Consider the following 23,516-nt stretch of genomic DNA (forward strand, 5'->3'; position numbering starts at 1 on the left):
AGAAAGTATAAAGACAATCTGTATTATCCAAGAAACAAGCAGAACAGACTGAGGCCTTTATTTGTAGAGCTAGCCGAGAAGACCCTCATGTCCCTGAATATACTAAAAGGTCATTGATATTGCAATCTAAGCCACAGAGTTCTCAAAAAACAATGGTAAGGAATGATAGGCTACCAGACCAAGACAAATGCTCTAAAGAGAAATGGAATTGTTTACAATTTGAAAATATAAGTTCTTTGAAAAAATATAATTTACAGTTAAAATTTTGTTTTTGTTATGTCCACTGAAAAGGAAATGTCATTTGCCTTTTAGAAGGCAAGATAAACTTAGCTTCATCTCACTGTTTTTCAGCAAGAAAAACTGGTTGAAGCCACTGCACTTAAGTGCGGCAAATGAGATCATAATTCAAATCCTGAACACTGTAAATATTCCATGGTTAGTGCGATGAAGACAAGTCTTTATCTGAGGACAAAATTATTGAAGATTAGAAAAGTTGCTGCCTCAGTGAGAGAACTGCCTGCCATCAGATTTCTTCTTGCTAATGTGCTTGAAGATTTTGGACTTGTGGACGTTCTTGGGCTTCTGGTAGCCAAAACCACCACCACCACCTCTTTTCTGCAACCTCTTCCCCTGGCTGCTGTTCAGATCTGAAAAGTGAATGTTAAGGAATGCAGACAATTGAAAAGTACACGACTTCCAATCTAACATTTACTAGGTAACAGTAATAACCAGTTGCTCCAAGCCACAATTTTGTGGTCTTTCAGTATCAAATGATTCTTATGAATCATTTGATGTAGCCTCTGAAACAAAGGCAAGGAGGGTAAGGGATCTACCTATCCAGGAGGCAAATAGCAGAACCTACATTACAAACAGGGCTTTTAAAAACTCCAACTCCATTGTTTATTCAAACCACGCTACTTCTCTTGCTCCAAATACAACAAAGAGAATAAATACAAGTAATTTACAGAAAATCATGAGACATACATACAAGACTATGCATAATAGCACACCAATGATAACTTGTGACTTTGAACCCAGCACACCTGCTGACATTTCCACTACTTACAAAAATTTACTGTTAAAACTACTCTCATTAAGTCCTGGGATAAACAGCTGAAGTATGCTGACATATATTCAAATAGCCTCAATTTGCAAGTGGGTAGTTGTTTCCATTTCTTGTGGGGGAGATTAATTCAGGACACTTAGTCACATAAAGAAGCAATTCTTTTCCATGTATCATTTCCCCCCCAATTGCACCAAAAATTAGTTAGATGGTGTCCTCATTTGAGCTGGCTGGTGCACCAAACTCCTTTCACTTACCAACTGTGATAGTGATATAATGATCTCCTTTTCCTATCATAAATACTACACAATGCTATCTTGTGTGGTCCAGCTCACTTAGTGTTCCAGTTCCTCCTTCTGCAAACTTAATGATCCTCTTCAGAAAGTAGCTGGAAGAATTGACTCTGTCCTTTCTCTTGTGCCCAAACTCCTTGATACTACATCATCTCCTTTAAGTTATCCTTCCCATGTGTGTAGCACAGGACATGATAGGTCACATGAATGGCATCCCCACTCAGTAGTATAAACACCCCAAGCAGAAAAAGACTGCTGATTTAATACTTACCCAGAAAGCACCCAAACCCAACTATTAGGACCAAAACACGTGAACTTGCCAGTTGAGCCTAGGAGAGTTTCACTTAAAAACTCCCCTGAGATTTCAGATTGCTGATATAAGAACACAGCAAAGGATACTTAGGTCAACAAATGGAGGTACTTTGAAACCAAATGACAAAGCGACTTGAGGTAAATTTAAGCTGTTCACATTGTAGATTTGCTTCAGAGAATGGGAATCATATGCTCGAACATAGGATTTATATGCCTCCTGTGCCGATTTATGAAGGAAGTAGTTCTTCTCAATTAGTTTTTCCAACTGAAATTTTAAGAAGCAAAATATTTTGTAATATCCAAGGTGCTACTTTTCCTCAAACATACAAATTTCATTACATATACAGCGATACTATCTTGCCCAGCCCTTATCCATTCAAATTTGCCAAATAACTCCAAAGATCCAAAAAGACTTTCAAACATGTTATCACAAAGACTAAAGGTTTTTAAAGGCAAGTTCAATGCAGAAGATGGATATCCTAGGGACATGAGGAACTGGGCACATAAAAAATAGTTATAGACATTTAAAAATGAAATACCTGAGACTGAATGTCAGAAATTTTTGACCAGGAAAATTCAAATTCACTTAATGGTACCTAGAAAGAGGGGAAAAAAAGCCAATACTAGTAAACCAGAACAAATCAAAGGCCAAGTTTAAGATATGGTGAGTAATACTTTGGTATGTTCCAGTGGGGTTGCAAACCCTATGGGTTTTTGAATGTTTCGGGTTAGATCCCAAAATGTTGGCCCTAGAAAGGAATTAAAGAGTTCATCCCATCTGTCCTCTTTCATTTCCTATGTGAGGCAAATGAAGCTCGGAGAAAGGAAGTAATTGATTCAAAGTCATCTAGCTAGTGAATGGGAGAACTGGGATTAGAATACAGGTGTTCTGGCACCTGCTCCATTGCTCTTGCAACTACACTATGCTGACTTCCAGGAGAAGATCATTTGTCCTTAAGTGCTGCTATGAAAGCTGAGGAAAGGAAAGGGACAGAGAAAAACAGGAACATGTGGAGATTGTGTATATGGTTTACTTTATAGGCTCAACTTTGCCCAATTTTTCTTTCTTTCTTTTTTATTTTATTTTATTTTTTTTAGGCAATTGGGGTTAAGTGACTTGCCCAGGGTCACACAGCTAGCAAGTGTCAAGTGTTTGGTCTGAGGCTGGATCTGAACTCAGGTCCTCCTGACTTCAGGACTGGTGCTGTATCCACTGCACCACCTAGCTGCCCCCCCAATTTTTCTAATAGGCAGTCTGGTCCACACTACATTATCTTCTGGAGACATAAAATAAACTTTTCTGTTAACTACTGCTCCAAACTACACTGAAACATTTGCTTATTGCTCTGAGCTAACTTCAGTCTTGACCAGAACCTAGCCAAATCCTTTCTGGGGGACCAAAGTCACAATGTCTTCCATACTTTAGGGAGGGAAAACTGCTTGTCTGAGCCACAGGGAGTAATGAGCTCAATGTAGTGAAGAAAGGAAAGCAGATAAAGCCCTTCCCAAATAAACATCTATGACGACTCATAGGCTATTCTAATATAGGTTTACGTGCCAGGCATTTGATGAGGGGTGGCAATCAGCACCAATTCTAATTTATGGTGATAATACACTCCTGCGTGGAGGGCAGGTTTTGTCACTGGATAACCACTTTGTGAAGTTACGGCACAACCCTATGCATAACTTAACTATACATAACTCCTCTCAAGGTAGCCCTGGCTCCCCCTGAGGGGCTGGGCTTTCACCACTGCCACCTGCAGCTCCACAGCCTGCTTGATCCTCCTGGAGCCCATCATCACCAACAGAAAAATGAGCTCCAACTCTCTGCTGCCACAGGCCCAGGGAGGTAAGGGCCACCATCACCACGGACGTAGACTGTTATCTTTACCACCTTCTCCATATGGCCCTTCCAGCCTTCTTATTGATCATGTTATCCTAGAGCTGCCTCTCCCCTTTCCCTTGATGCTAGTTTGGATCTATGGCTGGCAAATTCCTACCTCCCGTTTTCTTAGTCCCTGTGATTCAGATAAAAAGTCCAGCAAGACAAAGCCCTCCTTTCCCTACTACCTCTTCTTGTACTTTTATCTCATTCCAGCTCGGCAATATGTTATAGCCCCTTTTCACCATGCCCTATGGATCCCTTGTTCTACTTTTCACAAACTCCCTTTCACCTTCATTTGTATAGATTTGGTATTTGCTTTTATGCATATATGTTGTTTTCCCCAATAGAAAGTAAGCTCTCTGAGGGGAAGTTTTTTTTTTTTGGGGGGGAACTCTACCTAGTGTCTTATCAGTCCTCGTCACATAGTAGGTGCTTAACAAATGCTTGTTGAATCAATGAATTTGATTTAGTTTTCTCACACTTCTTTCATTTTATGCTCATGAAAACTTGGAATTCCCTGGAAAAGACCTCAATCCTTGGGCATCCTTTCTAGGCTGCTTGTTCTGTCATTGCCCTAACATTTAACCCCAAGAGAGCCACTCTTCTATGGCTGCTTCTAGATCTTCTACCTGCTGATATCACTCAGAAACTTCTCCTTTGTGGTTCATTCCATTTGGCTGTTATCTACAGGGCTCTCTATTAGCTTAACTTTACCTTAATTACTTTAAGTAATTCAATACCTGGCTTATATTTTTCCTGTCCATCCCAATTCCTGACCTTATTCTTGGAGACTTCAACATTCAGGGTGACGTCACCTCGAACACCAAGGCCTCCCAATTCATCAACCTCAATTCTCATGACCTAAATCTCTCTATTCCAGTCACTCACTGGGGTGAGTCACACCTCTCACTTCACCAAGACTCAAAAGTACACACCACTACTATCCTGAATTCTGAAATGTTCCTCTTTGTGCTACTGTGTACTTTAATGTCCTACCATCTTTCCTCCTAACTCAAGCTTCCTAAATCTACTGTTTTTCACCATTATCTCTAGTCCATCACATCTGCTCTGGCCTCATTTTACTACCTCAACAATCATGATCTCCTTATATGGTTAACAATGCATTCACGTCACTCTTGATTCGTTTTTCCACTGTTTGTTCTCTGCCAGCCATCAACCCTGTGTTACTTCCCCTCCATCCATGCTTTCCACTCCTTACTTCTGAAATGCTGAAATGTTGCTGGAAGAAGTAAACAATCATGTGGACTGATTCTCATGTTACATAGCAATCTTTCAAATCATCCACTGGCTAAAATCCTCCCCCGATCAGCTGTTTCAATGCCACTTTGTGCCAGTGAGAATATCAAGGTCACTTGCATGAATTCCCTTAAATTTCTGCTATGCCACACCTCACAACTCTATTCTATGTTCATCTATCTTTTCTACCTTTGCTCTAAACTCTGAGAAAGAGTTGCACTTTCTCTTTTCCAAAACCAACATCTTTACTTATACTTTTATCTGATCCCCCTGTTTCTTCAAGGAGTTTACCCTATTGATCATTCCTTCTTTTTAATTATCAACCTCTTCTAATCTGTGGGCTCCTTCTCTACTGCCTGATCACTTCCCACCCTTAACCCTGCCACCTGTGTCTTGGGCCCTTTTCCCTTCTCTACATTTTCTTCTTTGGTGATCTCATTCATCATTGTGAATTCAATTATAATCTTTGTAAAAATGACACTCAATTCTGTATATCTTGGCCCCAATTTTGCTTTCGAACTCTAATTCTACATTACCAATTACTTGCTGACTATCTCCACCAGGATGCCTTGTTTGTACCTTGAATTTGAGTGTCTCTGATGAGTCTGCAAATGATCTGACTCATCATCTCCCTCACCCCAAGCTCCACACTAAACAGTTTCTGAAGATATCCTGCTACTCTATCAGATTTTTAACCTTGGTATCATTGTTGAATCTTGCCTCTCTCTATCCCAATATATCACATTACCTGCCAAAATCTTATAACTTCTACCTCCATGAAATCTCTTGCATTTATTACTTTTATTTACTTCACAAGGGAACAACCCTAGTTCAGACCCTCATTACCTCTTGCTAGACTATTCCAAAAGCCTCCCAACACATCTCCCTGCCTCTAGCTTCTCCACCTTCTTCAATCTTATTCTACAGAAGGCTGCCAAAATAATCTTCTTAAGGTAAAGGTCTGACCATGTCACCCCTCTGTTCAAAATCCTTCAGTGACTCTATGATATGATATAAACCACCTGGTCTGGCACCTAAGGCTTCTGACTATCTGCATTCATTATCTTTCTAACTTTATTTCACATTATTCCCTTCTCCCTCTATTTTCCAGTCAAACTGGATTATGAGCTGTTCCTGGCATATAACATTCCAGCTACTACCTATCTGTACATTTGTATAAGTAATAACTGGAATGCATTACAGTCTCATTTCTATTTCTCAGTATTTACCTTCCATAAAGACTCAGGTGTCATCTCCTTGACACCTTTTTAGATCCTCGCAAACCTATTTTCTTCCTTCACAAATTAACTTGTATTATATTTGTGAGCAGTGGAATGTAAGCTCTGAGGACAGGGACTACTTGGTTACTGCATCTCTAGCACCTAGCAGAGTAGACAACACTTCATGTGAATGAACTGGATGAATCTCTACTTTTAGACAATACACTTATAGACAGCAGAAACAAGACCATTTACTTTCCTCTCCAATAGTGTTCAGTAGAGTTTTGTGTCAACAACTAGCGCTAGTTAAATGGTCACATAAGGATTTTTTTATGATAGGCAATATTCTGATAAACTCTGTGCGGTTCAATAAAATTACAATGTTAGAGATTTGTTTGAAAAGATCAAAAAATGTTTTTAGACACACTAAACTGCTTTAATAACTCACTTTTATATAGTACTTTCTGGTTTATAAAGCATTTTCTCCTAACAGCCCTTCATGGTAAACACTCCAAGTATTATTATCCCAATTTATGGGCAAAGAAAGTAGCTCACAGCAGGGGCGCCAAGAAAACACTGCCTGTAAGTATCGCATCTATGACTGGAACCCAGGCCACTGAGTCCCACTCCAGCACTTTCCATTACCTCCCACAGCTCTATAGACATGCTGGAGTCTTCACAGTCCCATAGTCTACATGTTCTTTCATATATGCAGGTTAATTTAGACTTTTCCTAATTTAAGATTTTCCAAGCAAACTGCCTTTATTCCTCTTGGGCCTCAGCTTCTTCACTTGTAAGAATAAGTTAGAACAGATAATCAATAACCTCTAAGGCCTCCTCCAGGTCTAAAATATGTTTCCTTACCTTGACTTGCTTCAGGTAACGAAGAAAACCCAACTCTTCTGGTCGTAAAATAAGCAAAGCATGACCTCTTCCATTTATACCTCTGGCTGTTCTACCTACACGATGAATATATTCCTTAAATGGAAAAAGGAAATATGATTTAAAATGTGGCCCCATGTAAAAATATGCTGGCAATTTATCTGTTAATTTCCAAGAATCTGTTAATGATGGCACATCATCTGCACTCTTATTTGTACGGATGGCATATTTGTTCTCAATTTCATTTTTTGTATAAAATAGGATTAACAGGATTATGAGAGTAACAATCTTTAGCTTAAAAAATCAGTAATAGCTACCTTCTTTCAATGTCCTATTTATGTCAAAAGAACATAATGTGAATACCAAGACAAAGGAGGCAAGAACAACATAAGCCTAAGGAGGTCCTAAAGTTGTAGTCTGTGAATTCTTATGGGTAGGAAGGTTTCTGGTGAAGAAACTCCCTCTATCAATGCTGACTGATGACTGCTGGGCAACTTCTAGTCTAGTAGAGCTGCCTGGGGCACTAAGAGCCCAAGGGCCTTGCCCAGTGTTACTGAGCCAAGACTTATCACAGGGAGGACTTGAATGCACTTCTCCTTGGTTCTGAGGCCACTTCTCCATTCATTGCACCATGCTGCCTCTGCAAACTTGCTTGATACCAGTTTTTCATGTTTAGGATATAATGTAATTTACAATCCATCGAATTTACAGCATCTACATGAAGTGTATGGTATTGACGTAAAGTTTCACGTACTCTCTTAATAAAGTTTTTGTTTCTTCCTAGTACACTTTCCACGGTGCCACCTTAATGCCTCTCTCTGTGAGCAATGTGTCTTCCAAAAGCAAGAGCATATATCAGAACAAATCTAACACTGTGGATTTACTTCACTGTGTAACATTAATCAAAAAGCCTAGGGAAAAGATATTTGTTGTGAAATGTAGTCAAAGTCATTTCCAGCTGTACTGGACACTATAGCATTTGTTAGGATATTATTTGTAAAAAATTTATCTTACAAAGAAGAAAAATAAACAATTCAGAAAATTAATCATCCATATATGATAATATCTGGAAGAGAAAGGATAACAATTACCTTTGGATCATCTGGAGGGTCATACTGAACAATCCAATCTACTTCTGGGATATCTAGCCCTCTAGCAGCCACATCTGTACACAGCAAAATTCCAGAATCTGCATTGCAGAACTGAAAGAATGTAGTTGTCCGCTTATTTTGCTTCTGTTTGCCCTAGATTAAAAAGAAATGCATTACTGAGCCACACTGTGAGCAGTTAAATATACTGCAATCACTATGGGGATCCAAATCTTTTTTAAAAAAAAAGGCTAAATCTAAGGACTCAAATCTAAAAAAAAAAATTTAGGATTGTTTTATAACATTCAAATAAAACTCCAGGACACAGCAAAAGGCACCAAATTACATTGAGACAGACAATAATGGGACAAACCACATAACACTCAACCTTTCAAGGATCTGAGTCCTCAAGACTTACTTTTTCAGTCAGGTTATAGAAGCAGTAACTCAAAACCAAAGCATATAGCATCAAAACACTCTAGGTTCACTGAAAGCGTAGTGAGGTCATGTCACCTTCAGTGGTTTGGGATCCCATGCATCTCACTGGATCCTTCAGTGATCTTTCTCCTTCTAAATTATTTCCTTTAACTTAGAATCCAAGGAATCTCCACAATCTGGCCCCAGTCCCCCTTTCTAGCCTCTTATTTATTACCCCAGGTAAACTGTTTCTAAGTCACACCTATTTACTCCCGGTGTCCCCAACACACAAAGTGAATTCCCATCCATAAAGGTTCAGCTCAAGTCCCATGTCTTCAGTGAAATCTTCCTTTGCTCCCAGTGATCTTTCTCTTCCTCAGAAATAACACAAGCTGGCATTTATAAGCTGTGTTGTACTGACAGTTATGCTCTCCACCATCAGGGCAGGGACTGTGCTTCATATCTCTTTGTATTCTCACAAACAAATAGCACAGTCTTTGAATACAAGAGCTGATAACTAAATGTTTGCTGATCAGCTTTAACAGATGAGTTCATAGATTAGGTTGGGAGCATCAGATTGAACTGTTAGTCTGTAACATCACAAATGTAAGATTTTTTTTTTAAAAGGGCAAAAAAATCCTCGAACAGAACACTTACGTGAATGGCCATGACAGGTAAATCAATGTAGTTCAGAAGCTCATAGTGGTATTTCACTGACATACATGAAGAAAAAAATACCATCAACTTCTTCTTCCGGTTCTTCTTGAGGAATGTAAAGAGTAGAAGGAACCTTTTCTCAGATGGACAAACAACATATCCCTAAAAACAATTCAAGTGAACAATTACGTACCTCAACACTAGAAGAATCAGGTGCATCAACTGACAAAAATTTTTTATTACAATTATACTTTAAAATAAAAAAATTTCACCTTATTTTCTTTGCCTTATTATGGATTAAAAAAATTACACTGAGTCAACTGACACAGCTCGGTTCTTCCAGTACTTCTCATGTTAAGAACAAGAAACTATTCAAAGATAAGGGCAATCTTTAGGCACCCATTCCCACACTGATGTATTCCAACCATTGGAATGAAAGCACTAGTAACACACACCTATGTATTCATTTTTACGACCTACATTTAGAGAAGAACATCACAATGATAGTAACAATGATTTCCCAAAATAATCTAAGTGACCTTTTCATTTCAGTTATAATTTTAACTACTCTCTAACTACAAATAATTTCCTGCTGTAACCACTAGATATTTTATGCCCTTGATATTTTTAAGAGTTCCTCATCCATGGTTTGGTTCCAATTCTGGATGGGATGAAGAAACTGTAATATATGAAAACCTCAACTTCCATGGATTTTTGTTCATTAGTATATATTCCATTTTTAGAAGAAAAAGGCAAATGACAATAAGGTCTCTCTCTTCTAGCATTAGCCCTACCATGCAATGATCCATCCTTTGGTCTTCAGACCAAAATGCTCTTCCAAAGCCACCATGTCCTTACACAATGTAGTTTTTGTAAGAGTGAAAGTCTCTTGAGGTCAGGGATTGTCTTTCTGCATATATGTCCCCAAATACTGGCAAAAATTACCTGTTCAAGACCATCTACTGTTGCAGTATCTTTATCATCATCAACACCAACATACAATGGTTCCTTTTTAAGGGAAATCTTTGCTAGATCTTCTACCTTACGAGTCTGCGTGGCAGAAAAGAGCATTGTCTGTCTGCGTCCTAAAACAAAGATGGTAGAGAAATACAGTAAGCCTTTCAGAGAATTCCAACTATTTTACACTTGAATGAAACTTTCCCATAAAAAAAGTGTTAATGACTATCTCATGAAACTTACATGCTTAGCAAATCCATTCATTTTTTCTCTATACATGCAAAGAACAACATTCAAACAAAAAGTCAATGCATGGAATGTTACACAAATGAAAGCCTTATCCTTCATATCTATAGCCTTATTTCTATTTTCTATCCTCCCCATTTTTGGTAACCTGGACATTTGTCAATAGTTTTGTTTTTTGACTCAGCTGTCAAATTTAATGTATTTCAATATGAAAGCTTCAAATAGCAGAGAGCACAGCTCATCACTGAGTTGAGCTGAAAGGACTTGACTTTGGGACAAAATCACTTAAATTTCATTTTTCCCAAACAAAGGTAACCCTGAGTGTCAGCGGGGTACAATACAAAAGACTCTAGATTTGGAGTCAGAGGATATTGTTTTAAAACCCTTCTCTGCGACTGACTGATCACTTAAGTTCTCTGAGCCTGTCTCCTCAAGTATAAAATGAAAGGCTGGATTAGATGGCCTAGGAGGTCCTTTCTAGCTCTAAAATCTATTATCGAAAACAATCATGTCAGTCAAAGTAATTAATTAAGACGGATAAACACTATTTTTTTTTTTTTTGAAAGGCAATTGGGGCTAAGTGACTTGACCAGGGTCATACTAGTATTAAGTGTCTGAGGCCGGATTTGAACTTGGGTCCTCCTGCCTCCAGAGCCAGTGTTCTATTTACTGTGCCACCTAGCTGCCCCTAAACACTACTTTTTACGCAATTATATTTCAGAAATGGCTAATAACCTCAATCCATAAATCTATAATTGTAAATGTCAAATTAGCAAAATAAATTCCCACTCCAAAATGAAATATTTTAAATTCATAAATGGGATTGTTGCCTTTATAAAAGGAACAAGAAGACCAGAGTTTTATTGGCATTTTTGCCTATGTTTTGGGAAAGTAGACATAACTGTCTATTTTATAACTTGAATACATGGGAAGTACTAAGTGGAAAAGGAGATAACTTGGATGGGGGAGGGAATGAGACAGTTTGTGCCTTTTATCTTAGATAATAATCTCCTAGATGTCTGTGAAATAGCTTTATACATCTTCTATGTATCACATCTAGGCAAGTGGCTTAATGTTTTGACAAAGACCAGCAAATAGAGGCAAGGGGAATTTTTTTTTATTTGTGCTTTCAATTATTTTTTGGGAAAAAAAAAATCCACATCGAGAAGTTAACTTTAGGATTTGACCCCACCTAGAATTTCATTATCATTAACACTAGATTTTATTAATGGCAACATCATTTACCACCTCCAATTAGCAGCACACAAAGCCCCAAACACAATGAGAGTGCTTAAGCTATATGCAGATTCAACTCACTTGGCAGAAGTTTGATGATCTGCTTCATTTCTTCCTCAAACCCAACCTCAAGAATTCGGTCAGCCTCATCAATAACAAGACACTGCAGGTTTTTAAACATAAATCCTGGGGTGTTCTATAAAATAAAGAAGCAGAAAGAAGCCTGTTATCTACATGTTTATTCTTTAGGGGGAAGGGAAAAATAAAGTACAAGCTGCATGATATTTACCTGCATGTGGTCCAGAAGTCGGCCAGGTGTAGCCACAATAATGTTGATCCCATTTGCAAGTTTCTGTGCCTCTGCAGATCTGTTACTGCCTCCCATGATCAAACCATATGTATGCACGTGGTGAGACATCAGTTCCTTTAGCACACCGAAGGTTTGCATAGCCAGCTCCCGAGTAGGTGAGAGGATAAGGACCCCTGTTCCTAAAAAAACAAAACAAAACAAAACAAACCCCCAAGCCCAAACCTCTTAGAAAATAATGACAAAATCAAACAGTCTTAAGCCACAAGAGTAAAAATAAGTTATATTTTAAAACAGACATAAATTGAGAGCTTACCATTCCTAGGCATGAACTTTAACTTAACAATGAGTTCTATCGAAGGGATGAGGAATGCTAGGGTTTTGCCACTGCCTGTTTTTGCAGCTGCCAGAATATCCCTATTATTTTAAAAAACAAAAAAACATATTTAGACTAGTACACTAACAATGCTGGAATGAAAAAAATTTGTCTCATTCTAGAAAAGTACCAAACCAAATCAAAAATGTATCATCTACAAGGTAACACATCTATTACTCTTTTTTCCTAAGCAGTTGTTAACTGGTTAATTCTCAATATTTTTTGGTGCTTTACAAAAAAAAATTAAAATACCATGTAAATATTTATCAAGGTAGACAGGTACTGTAATTCATCCTGCACCAAATGAAGATACCATATTGCCTTAGTGACAATAACAACAACAGCTACCATTTATATAACACCTGATGTTTTGCAAAACATTTTACAACTATTATCACATTTTTAGCCTCAAGACCACCCTGGGAGGCAGGTGCTATCATTACCCCCATATTAGAGGAAGAGTAAAGTGAGGCAGACAGAGAAAAAGTGATGTGACCACACTGCTAGTAAGCGTAGGTCATACTTGCACTCAGGTTTTCCTGACTCCTGGTCTATCTGTACTGTACCACCTCATAATACATACCAATGTTCACTTTACCTGCCTTCTAGAAGTGGTCTGATACTTTTATGCTGAATCTCAGTCATGTTAGTAAAGCCCATTTCTGCTATTGCCTTCAGAGTGTTTTCATTGACGATATTATTAAGTGAAGTGAATGAAATATCCTCAAAGGACCCTAGATAGAAATAGTTGACTATTAGCAAACTTTATCTTTTAAGATGAACATTACGAGTTAACTAAATGCTTCATTTTGATGATTTTAGTTTTATTAAACTAGGAGACCAGCTTAGGAAAACCTTTTAAAATAAAGTCATGATTTAATCATTATTTCTGCATGATAGCAGCTGGAAAGAGACATTAGTTTTTTTTAACTTCTAACCATAAGAAGTTGTGAAGTTAGGAGTTGGGAATCAAAAGAGATCTGTTACCAAGATGAAAAAAGGATGACTAAAGGTAAATGTTTTCCTTACAACATTTCCATTTTGCCAATGAGAAAAGAGAAGTTCAGAGAAGTTACAGGAACTTTCACTGGTCACATGATTAATAAGCATTAAAGTTCCAACATATACCCAGGTATTCTGACTCTAAGTCTAGTCCTTTTTTTACTATATGGTCCTGTCACTCAGATCAGAGGGCACCAGTGTGAAGGACTGTAGGAACTGGAAACTGATAGAACAAAAGGGATCTGAGGTTCCAGAGTGACAAAGTGGACAAAAAAGGGAAAATGACAAATGGTGGTGGGGATGTAGATAAACAGGTACATTGATGTATTGTTTGGTGGAGGTGTGAAGTGGTATAGACATTCTGGAAAGCAGCCTGGAATTGTGTACCCCCTTTGGCCCAGTAATACCACATACTTTTCCAAATAGGAAAGAGTGCTAACTGTGTAAAAATACATACAGCACCTCTTCTTGTAGTGGCAAATAGCTAGAAATAAGGGGGCATCCATCAGTGCAGAATAGCTGAACAAACTGTTACATGAATGTGCGGAATATTATTACGCTATAAGAAATGATGAAGGCAATGGCCTTAGCATTATATGCGAAGATGTCTATGAACAGAGGAGAACCTAAAAAAAAATACTTTGTAAACAACTGTAAAATAACACCGCAAATCAACAATTTTGAAATACATAAGAATTCTGATCAAAGCAATGATCAACCATGAGTCCAGAGGACAAATTATGAAGCATGCTACCCATCTCCAAGTGATGACTAAATATGCAGAATGGGACAAATTGAAAAAAAAATTGCAAATTTAAAAAAATTAAAAGAAGTGTTTGGACTAATCACATCAAAGGGATTTTGGATGTTTAAGAAATCAGAAGCAGAAAAAAGAGGGACACTCATTCAACATTACATAAGAAGCAGAAAAAGTTAAAAGGAAAAAAAGAATTTAGAGGTCCTTAGAATGTAAAAATAATTGCTAGTATTTGTAAAGTTTTTTAAAGGTGCTTTACATATATCATCTCATTTGATATGAGCTGGGTTCCATTCCATTTTACAGATAAGGAAAGTGAAGCTGAGAGGGGTTAAATGAATCGCTCAGTGTAACAAAGCTATTAAATGCCTCAGTCAGGATTTGAACCCAGGTCTCCCTGACTCCATGTCCAGTATTCTATCTACTATGCCACCAACCTGGCTCCAATTAGATGTATCAAAGTATTTTATGTTAAAGAAAGAGATAGAAAGTGGCAGGGAAGAAAAGAGGGCAAAGGAGAGGAGGTTTACATTCGGAAAGCATACTGAAAATTACCTGTTAGACCATGAGGAAGGCTGGGCATTTCTGCATCCTCCTTTTGATTCTCCACAGTGTTTTCTTTTATTTTGGGATCTTTCTCACTTTCCTCATCAGATCCCTGTTGGTCTTCAGTTTTTGCTATTTTGTTTTCTGGTTAAAGAAAAACACCATACCACCCCAACTTCAATCATAAAATTTCTCAAAATAGACAAAACTAATCAGATACTCTCTTAGAACCCACAGGAAGAAGACATGTAACAAACCTAGGAAACAAATTTCAAGAATTCAAAAAACTGATTTGAATTTGCTAATAATTTTCAATTCTCTAAATCACTATCTATATCAAGTTTCGATAAGAGTAATTTATGAGGTCACTTTACTGGAAACAGTTTTGAAATCCCACTCATGCCTGAAGGTCTGATTCAAATCCTATCTCCTCCATTCTCTGCTCCATGAAGATTTTTTTTCTCTCCTTTGAATTCTCACAACACTGTCTTTCTACTTGTCATGCATTTTTACATGCAACTTTTTCTTACATTTGAATTCATGTCTTATCCCCTAGCAATAGATTCCTTTTCTCCCTTAAGCTTCAGTCTTGCTCATCACCTTTTCGTCACTTGCTTGTCTATTAAACATTTCAAACTGTATATCCCAGAGATATCTCAAACTCAACATGACCCAAACTGAACTCATCATCTCCCTCCCTCTACCCCACAACTCATTTTAAAAAACCTACTTATGAGTGTTGAAAGCACCACCATCCTTCCAATCTCCCAAGTTTGTGCCCTCAGGATTCTGGACACCTGTCTTCTTGACTCCACATGTCTAATCAGCTGTCATATCTTTTTGTTTCTACCTCATATTTCTCATCTTTCTCTCTACTCTACTAAGGTAAAATTTATTAAATGCTTTCTATATACTAAGCAATGAGGAAGATACAAAGGGGAATAAAGTTATCTTCCTTACCCTGAGTCAATCAATCAAGGATCTGTTAAGCACGTATTAGTACCAGGCACCCTGGTATCTTGCTCAGTATACAGAAAATTATTATGTAATCATTTAGGTAATACAATTAACTGAAAAGCCCTAATTGGATTTGCTTTAAATTTTATTTTGCCTCTACATGTATTATCAAAACCGAATCAAGTTGAGGACATCAATTATGCATGGTTTCAAGAGTCCTCCTTGTAATGCTGAATTCTGTTAGCATAATGTGTTAAAGAAATGTGCTGCATTTGCTTTTCCATGCTCATTTGTAAACTAGGATCTTGCCCCCTATACAATGAAATCTGAAAATTTCCGTAAAGTCTTTTTTGCAAAGTGAGAGTAAAAATCTATTAGCCAGGGAAAAAAAGAGATGGTAAATCTCAAAAAGAAGTACATTAAGAATGTTTTGAAAAAGAACCTTTTGAGGGAGATCAAGTACAAAAATCGCTGTTATTTTTAAGTTCACCTTCCCCCTTACTATCTGGCCTCAAGCTCCATTTCTGGTTGTATCTCCAACTTCTGATTTTCCCCAGTCTATGTTGACTGGTTTATAAACAAGTGAAACTGAAGCCCACTGGGACTCTTACAGATCATCTAGTTTAACCCCATTCATTTAAAAGGTGAGGAAATGGAAAGCCCTGAAATTGACTTGTCAACGGTTAAAAAAGGAATAATGACAGTGGGGATAAGAACCCTGGGGTCCTGCCTCAGAGTTCAGGGCTTTTCCCACTTCACTCCTGTTTTACCCTCTGAGTTTGTCACTTTGGCCATAAGCTGAGCCAACAAAATCATCTCAAGACCATGGAAATGTGAGCTCATCTGCACACTGCCTTTGCCTGACCTCTCATTTTCCCAAAAAAAGCTCTCAAAAAAGAGAACTAACTCTCTCAAGCCAATTGTTCAGCACCTGAAAATACACTCCAAACACAAACCTTTGCTATATTCACTTCAATGACAAAAAAGCAGGGTCATGGTTAGTTTATACTAAAACTGGAAGGCCCAATCCTACTCCTCTCTCATTTGAATTTGTGTTTATTCATGCAATTCCTTTCTAAACATACAGAAATAATAGGTTTTATTCAGCAGGGAAAAAATAATCTTAGAAATCGCATCTGCCTTGAACAAAAGATTACCTAGGGGAGTTTCTTAGCAATAATCTTTTAAGTATTAAGTGTCTTTGTGTTCAGAAAACAAGAACAGATTACTTATTTTTCTGCTCCCTGTGCATTTCTGAGATACAACTACTTATATATCAACTAGCAAAAAGTATAGAAAAATCAATGGAATTTTAATCAAGTTCAATTTATTTTCTAAATGGAACCATACCTCTTTGAGAGGAAGAGGGAAAAAATTCCTACTTTTCTTACAAGGCTTAGGCCAAACTTCAGCTCCTGAAGTTTTGCTCACCCCCAACTTAAGAGGCCGATCAAAGAGACCTCACTTCAATATCCTTTCATAGACCACTCCTGCCTCGTCGTCTCTCTTCTCTGAACACCTGTAACGTTCACTGTGTCTATCACCCATTGAAAAAAAGTCACGTACTGCCTCATTTCCACAGATACAGAAGTATGGAATTGGACTAGATAACCTCTAAGGTTTTCTTTAAGTTCTATGGTGCTATTTCAAAAGATCTACAATCTCACAACCATAGTTACTCCCTCTGTCCGCTGATGTAGAATCCAACTCTTCCATGCCTTAGCAGATAGTTTCTTGAACCACTGTGGCTAAAAAAATAGTGACATGTTTTGGTGATAACTCACTGCAAATGAGCTAGTCCTCACATGACAGACACAATTTAGAACTGGGTCCATGCTTTAAGGTTTTCTGGTTCAGGAGTACATGCTTTGGCTTATGTTCTACCGAAAGAATCTTTAAGAACTCAAAATTTAAATCAAAACCTAAAAAATTTATATGTATGTGTCAGTTTGGGGATAAATTAAAAAACTCAAGATACTATCTCAATGCATAGTCATCTGACCCACAAGTGGCTGGAAGTTAAGCTCTCCTGGAATTTCAAGTGTCTTTAGTGTTGACAGTGCTACCATAACTTTTCTGAAGTTAGAAGTACAAGGGACCTTACAACACAGATTACTTTCCTGGGGGATTTCCTTGCCCAGCACAGCTCCAATTGTCTCTAATATTTAGTCACAGTCCTTATTGCTCACTATGCCATTCCAACTGTCTTCCCTTTACCCCTAAACCCATAATTCTGGTACAGATCTAAGAGATCATAAAGTCTAACTCCCTCATTTTACAGAGGAGAAAACTGATGCTCAGACAAGGGAAATAACCTGTCCAAGGTCACTTCATACATAACCACTCTTAGCCTCAAAGGCCACCACCCATGCCTATTTCAAAACAGTAACTTGGTAGAGAGTAGGAATAATCGTTCCACATACAGTATGATTCAAAGAATAAAGATAAGCAACAAGGTATGTTCCCTACCCTCAAATAACTTACAATTGGCCTGGGGAAACAAACTGACGAAAATTTAAATAATAAAACAGGATGTCACAAGACAGTACCTGACAGTAAGGGCCAAATGCGTGGCAAAGACAATACTGAAGTTTAGCGAGGGAAGAGATCACTGTGCACTAGAGTGCTCAGGGGAGAGCTTGGGAAGGCTTCACTTTGACAGGACTTTTTTTCCCCTGATATTTAGTTTGACAGAAAAAGTCCAATCAGGGATAAAGAAAAGATTATTTCTAGAATTCAAACATGACTCTTTTTATTGTGAGTTTTTCTTCAAGGTTATTAAGTCTATTTAACTAATTTTTGGTATAATTTTTTAAGGTAAAACACAAATACACAAGCAAATAGCTCTACAATGGCCAACGTAGACAGTTTAGGGGCCCTCACCCACTAAACTATCTAAATGATCTCCCCTTGAGGAGAGGGGGAATATAGCAAGTGGTACTGACATTTCTGTGAAGACAGAGGTAGGTATACCTGGAGGCAAGATGGATAGAGTGACATAGCACTAAGGACCTCAGAAATTTTTGGACCTCTGCTGGGTAGGGAAATGCATTGTCCTCCTCAGTAAATCCATAAAGTTTTAGTCATCTGGGCAAATGAATAGTTCCAATGACAAAAAGATGGCTTCTAAAGAATCCAGGAAAAAAAGAGGGGACCTACCAGGTCCTGCATCAGCTGTTATTTTTCTCTTCTTCTTTTTCTTTTTTAATTCAGAACTGGGGAGCTGTGCAGTTGATTCTTCACTGGCTAATACTGTAGATTTCTTGGGAGATTTTTCCACTTTTATTTCTTCTACTATTTCTTCTGATACATGCTCATCTTGGGCTTCTGCTATATTGGCCCTCAAGGCCTCTATCAAAAAAACAAAGACAAAGTTGTAAGCCTCTAAAATTCTGTAAGTTAATAATTTAAATAATTTGGCTGCTAAAGAATTAACCTATGACTGCTATCCAAAACTACAATACTTTATTTTTTTCACTTGTACTTTATGTGGCATTCATACAGCTCTAACCCATTTTTACCATACTAATATTTTGTATGGCTCAATAATCTGAGAGCTTGGCAAGATTTCCTTCCTTCAGATAAAGAACAGAGAAAATAGTGAAGCTCTCATTGATTCTACCCCCTGACACATAACCAAGTGGCATTTTAATAAGAACTTATTATACACGTTTAGTAGGCACCACAAAGAACTAGTTAAAATATGTCCCTGACATTCTAAAAGAATAATTATGGTAATTAGCAGGTAAAAGAATATAATTATACCAGATCAAAAAAAAATACAGAAATTGTAGGAGCTCAATAAATATTAAGTGCAGCCATGTGCTGTAGCGGACAGAGTGCTCAGGAAGATCTGAGTTTAAATCCAGCCTCAGATACTTACTAGCTTGTGTGATCCTGTAGCCCTCTTTGCCTCAGTTCCCTTATCTGTAAAGTGAGCTGGAGTGGCAAACCACTCCAGTATCTTTGCCAAGAAAACTCCAAATGGGGTCACAAAGAGTCAGATATGACTGAAATGAATAACAACAAAATAAATATTTGACTGATAGATTTAATGTGGCTGTTCATTCATCACATCATGTTCTGATCCTCCTAAAGTCATTTCTACAGCCACTTAAGTGTCCCAAATTTTCCCATAAAATTATCAACTGATGAAACCACTCATTTAGCTAATATTTACCATTAATATAATCCTATTTTATATGCTCTTCTTTATCCAAATGAAAACCCAAAATGCTTATTACCCTTACATAATTCAAATCACAATTTGTATACTGTAGTCTGCCTCTGAAACTTACTTCCCATAGGCCCTTTTGAAAAGTTAACCTTTCTGTACCTCAGTTTCCCCATCTGTAAAACAAAAGAGCAGAACTAGAATATCTCTAATGTCCCTTTAAATTCTATATCCATGATTTTTTTTTTAACATAATGATTCTTTTGTAGTAAGAAAAGCAGGCAAGGCACTCAACACATTATTTCTGGGAACCTCACACTGTTTCTCAGGACGTCTATCAATCAACATTTAATGACCACATATTATCTTCAAAGCATAATTCTAACAGATTTGTTCTTCAGTTCTTCAAAGCCCACATTGGCTGAGATTACGAAGAGTTACAGGCTATTTTTGTATAGCTTTGCTGTCACAAACACAGCTATGGAAGAAGGCAAAAGCTGATATTCCAAGCAGCCTTTACATACTTTGATTACAACCCAAAATGGGTAGAATAGGGATATGCTTGCTGCAAGTGATGCCTTATTTCAAAACATGCAGCAATTCATTAATTTATTTACACAACCATTATTTACTGAGCTCCTACAAAACAATTTGCTAGGTGCTGACATAATCAATAAATTCAAGTATCCTGCAGAATAGCTCAGAAGGAAGGTTAAGATATTTAACAACTACATAAGTGCCATATGTGAGGTACCAATAATCATTTTAAGCTCACAGTATATGAAGAAGGATTCATAAAGTGTTAGTTGGATTGGGCCTTGAAAGATAATTAGGATTTTTACAGGTTGAGAAAATGGGACAGGATATTCTAGGTGGAAGGAATAGCATGAGAATAAACACAGAGGCTAGTAAAAATCATGTTTGGGGAAGGGACTATGAGTGGTCCCACTAGGATATACAGAGTGCTTATAGGGGAATAGTGGGGGAAGGATTGGAAAGGTAGGTTAGAACTAGATTGTGGAAGCAATTAAGGGAAGGGTAAGAGGTACAGATTTTATTTAACAGGCAAAGGGAGCCACTAAAGATTTTTAAGCAAAGGTTTGAAATAACTATTAATAACCATAACTATGTGCATTATCAAGTATAACTTGACAGTAGTATGTGGGATGCTTGGGATGGGGAAAGAGAGAAATGTAAGTTAGGAACAATTGGTAATAAAACTCATTTGGTGTGATCTCTCAAATTAGGAAGTAGCTGGTCCAAAGTTTCAAAGCTACTTAGTAGCAGCACTGAGATGAGAATACCTATCTCTTGATTTTTATTTCAGTCTTTTCTATTAAGCCACACTTAAAAAGCCCGTAACAATATAATAAATAAGCTTATATTCTGTATATTAATAACAAGAACTTGGTGCTATATTGTACTACATATAGCCAACACTATTAAGCGCTGAGGACGCAGGGTATGTGTAAAAGTTGAAGAAAGCATAAAAATGTTTTTTTTTTAAAGTTTAAATCCTCGTCCTGGAGGAACTAACAATATCTTATTTCAAGGGTTCTTAACTTAGGAACCACAGACCCGGGGATCCCACTTCAGGAAGGTCTGTGCCCTTGGATGATAGAACAAAACAAAACACGTTTATTTCAATATAATTAGTTTCATTTACAATTTTAAACATTTAAAAACATTCCAAGAAGGCTCCACCAGACTACCTAAGAGGTCCAAGAAATAAAAAAGGTCAAACACCCCATGTTTTAGATGAAAACATACAAAACAAGCTGAGAATACAGTACACCATATAAGAAAAGGCAAAGTGTTTATTGGTATTCCGAGAAGGGAGAAGTCAAAGTGGATGGGCTGGCTTGGGAAGGCCAACCTTTTGGCTAGAACCCTAGAATATACTAACAAGGTAGAAGAGAGATACATCGGTCCCTAGCTAAGGATCCAGGCAGGGAGTACCTGGTCACTGTTACTCATAAAAAGATTACAGGTGGATTTTGGTCCAGGATCAGAAAGAACCTCAATCACAAAAATACAGTGAAACAAGATTCTTGTTTTCACAGTTAAGACAGTGACAGCAAGGGCTTCTTCCCCGGCCTTTCTTCCTTTTCCCAGGACTTAGTATCGTGCTTGGCCTGTCAGAGTAGGCCCCTAGTAAAGGCCTGCAGACTGTCTGAAGAGGTGGCTGTTCTGTCCCCGGGAAAGTTCCCGCCGGGCCTGGAAGCAGGGATTCGTGTGGAGAGTCACTGCGGAGGGTCCAGTGGGGCGGTGGCCTCCGGACCCAGGGCCTCCCCTCAGACTGAGGTGGACGCCGCGTCGTCCCCTGCAGCCCAGCCCCGGATGCCCCGGCGGCCCTCAGAGCCTGGACAGTCCCCGCCACCAGTTTGGGAACAGCCTAAGAAGGGAGGGATCGGGCTTTTCTGGCCTTCTGACGCCTCCCCAGGGCACCCCCAGAGCGTCTGGAAACCCGGCCTGAGCCTGGCCGGCCACCGTAGCGGCCCCGCGGCCCGCGCCAGCCAAACCTCACCTTTCTGCTTCAGCCGCTGGTTTCTCTGACGCAGCTTCTCGTTGCGCTTCTCGATCTTCTTGCGCAGCAACTTCATCGGAAGGTGCGACATTTTGCCGGCTGGCCCCGTTCTTCTCGCCGCTGCTTAAAGTGTCTTTTTCCTGTCGCCGCTTCCTCAGACCCTTCCTTTCTCGGTCTACACGTGGGGCACGTCGGAAACCGGAAGTACGTGTCAGACCACTTCGCGCACAGGACAAATGCTTCCGGGACAGGTGGAGAAGGCAGGCGGTGAGACGGTAACCTCTGGCAGCCAGGCCCTGACGAGCGTCCCCTGCGGGAGAGGAAGTCGCGTTGCTTCTGCTGATACCTTTGCTCCAACCCAGCCTCCAGGACCTGGGGATGGGGAGATCTCTCTCATGTTTCATCCTTTACTCGCGATGCGGATGGGACGGCAAAAGCTCTTGATTCCAGCCATTCTGGTCTGGTCCTGTCCCTTCCTCCCCATCACTAAAAAATGAAAACAAAAAACCTTCTAACAAATGGGAGAAGTCAGGTAAAGCAAATTCCAGCATTAGAATGTCCAAAAATATTTGTCTTATTAGGTACTTGAGTAGATCCCCTTTCTGTTAGAAGGTAACAGGCTTCATCATTGGTCCTTTGAAATTCTGGTTGCTCATTGTGTTGATCAGAGTTCATAGTCCTTCAAAGTTGTTTGTCTTTACAATGTTGTCATGGTCCTTCAAAGTTGTTTGCTTTTATAAAAATGTTGTCATTGTATAAATTGTTCTCATTCTACTTACTTCACTATGCAATCACTTTACATCAGTCTTGTCAAGTTTCTCTGAAACCATACCTTTTATCATTTCTTTTGGCACAATAGTATTCCAATACATTCATATAATATTAGTTCAGTCATTCTCCAGTTGATGGGTACTCCCTTAATTTCCATGTCTTTCCCACCACAAAAAGAAAAGCTATGAATATTTTTCTGCATGTGGATCATTTTCTTTTTAACTTAATCTGTCTGATATATAGGTCACTAGCAGTATTACTGGTTCAAAGGGTATGCACAGTTTATTAACTTTATGGGCATAATTCCAAAATGCTTTCCAGAACGATTGGATCATTTCACAGTTGCATCAACAGTGTTTTCTTCTGACTTTTCCTATAGCAACTTTGACATTTGTCACTTTCCCTTTTTGTCAACTTTGCTAAATGTGATAGGGGTGAGGTGAAACCTCAGGGTTGCTTTAATTTGCATTTCTCTTATATGAGCATTTTTTCATATGACTGTTGATAGCTTATTTTCCTTAGGAATTTCTTGGGGCAGCTAGGTGGTGCAGTGGATAGAACTCTACCTTAGAATCAGGATGGACCT

General features: G+C 38.4%; 1 protein-coding gene across 1 annotated transcript; it reads right to left on the reverse strand.

Annotated features, from left to right (window-relative positions):
• Positions 1 to 21: 21 nt before the first annotated feature.
• DDX18 (DEAD-box helicase 18) lies at positions 22 to 22,349 on the reverse strand. Its single transcript, XM_020972923.2, has 14 exons — positions 22,160 to 22,349; positions 18,618 to 18,809; positions 14,511 to 14,645; positions 12,795 to 12,930; positions 12,137 to 12,237; positions 11,803 to 12,002; positions 11,595 to 11,709; positions 10,020 to 10,159; positions 9,075 to 9,236; positions 8,004 to 8,156; positions 6,895 to 7,008; positions 2,208 to 2,264; positions 1,756 to 1,933; positions 22 to 647 (listed from the first exon to the last, which is right to left on the reverse strand). The coding sequence occupies exons 1-14, from the start codon at positions 22,248 to 22,250 to the stop codon at positions 502 to 504; spliced, it is 1,920 nt and encodes a 639-aa protein (XP_020828582.1). The 5' UTR covers positions 22,251 to 22,349; the 3' UTR covers positions 22 to 501.
• Between the last annotated feature and the right edge of the window lie 1,167 nt (positions 22,350 to 23,516).

This window comes from Phascolarctos cinereus, unplaced genomic scaffold, assembly GCF_003287225.1.
Source record: "Phascolarctos cinereus isolate Bilbo 61053 unplaced genomic scaffold, phaCin_HiC Scaffold_726;HRSCAF=1367, whole genome shotgun sequence".
Taxonomy (NCBI): domain Eukaryota; kingdom Metazoa; phylum Chordata; class Mammalia; order Diprotodontia; family Phascolarctidae; genus Phascolarctos; species Phascolarctos cinereus.

Bases quoted from the DNA above. Each gene is read 5' to 3' on its own strand.
- DDX18 (XM_020972923.2), bottom strand. From the start codon at position 22,250: ATGTCGCACCTTCCGATGAAGTTGCTGCGCAAGAAGATCGAGAAGCGC. The intron at 10,160-11,594 runs GTGAGTTGAATC...TCTTTGTTTTAG, and splicing joins GATCATCAAACTTCTGCCAA to GACGCAGACAGACAATGCTC. The intron at 8,157-9,074 runs GTAAGTGTTCTG...TTTTTAATCTAG, and splicing joins TACCTGTCATGGCCATTCAC to GGCAAACAGAAGCAAAATAA.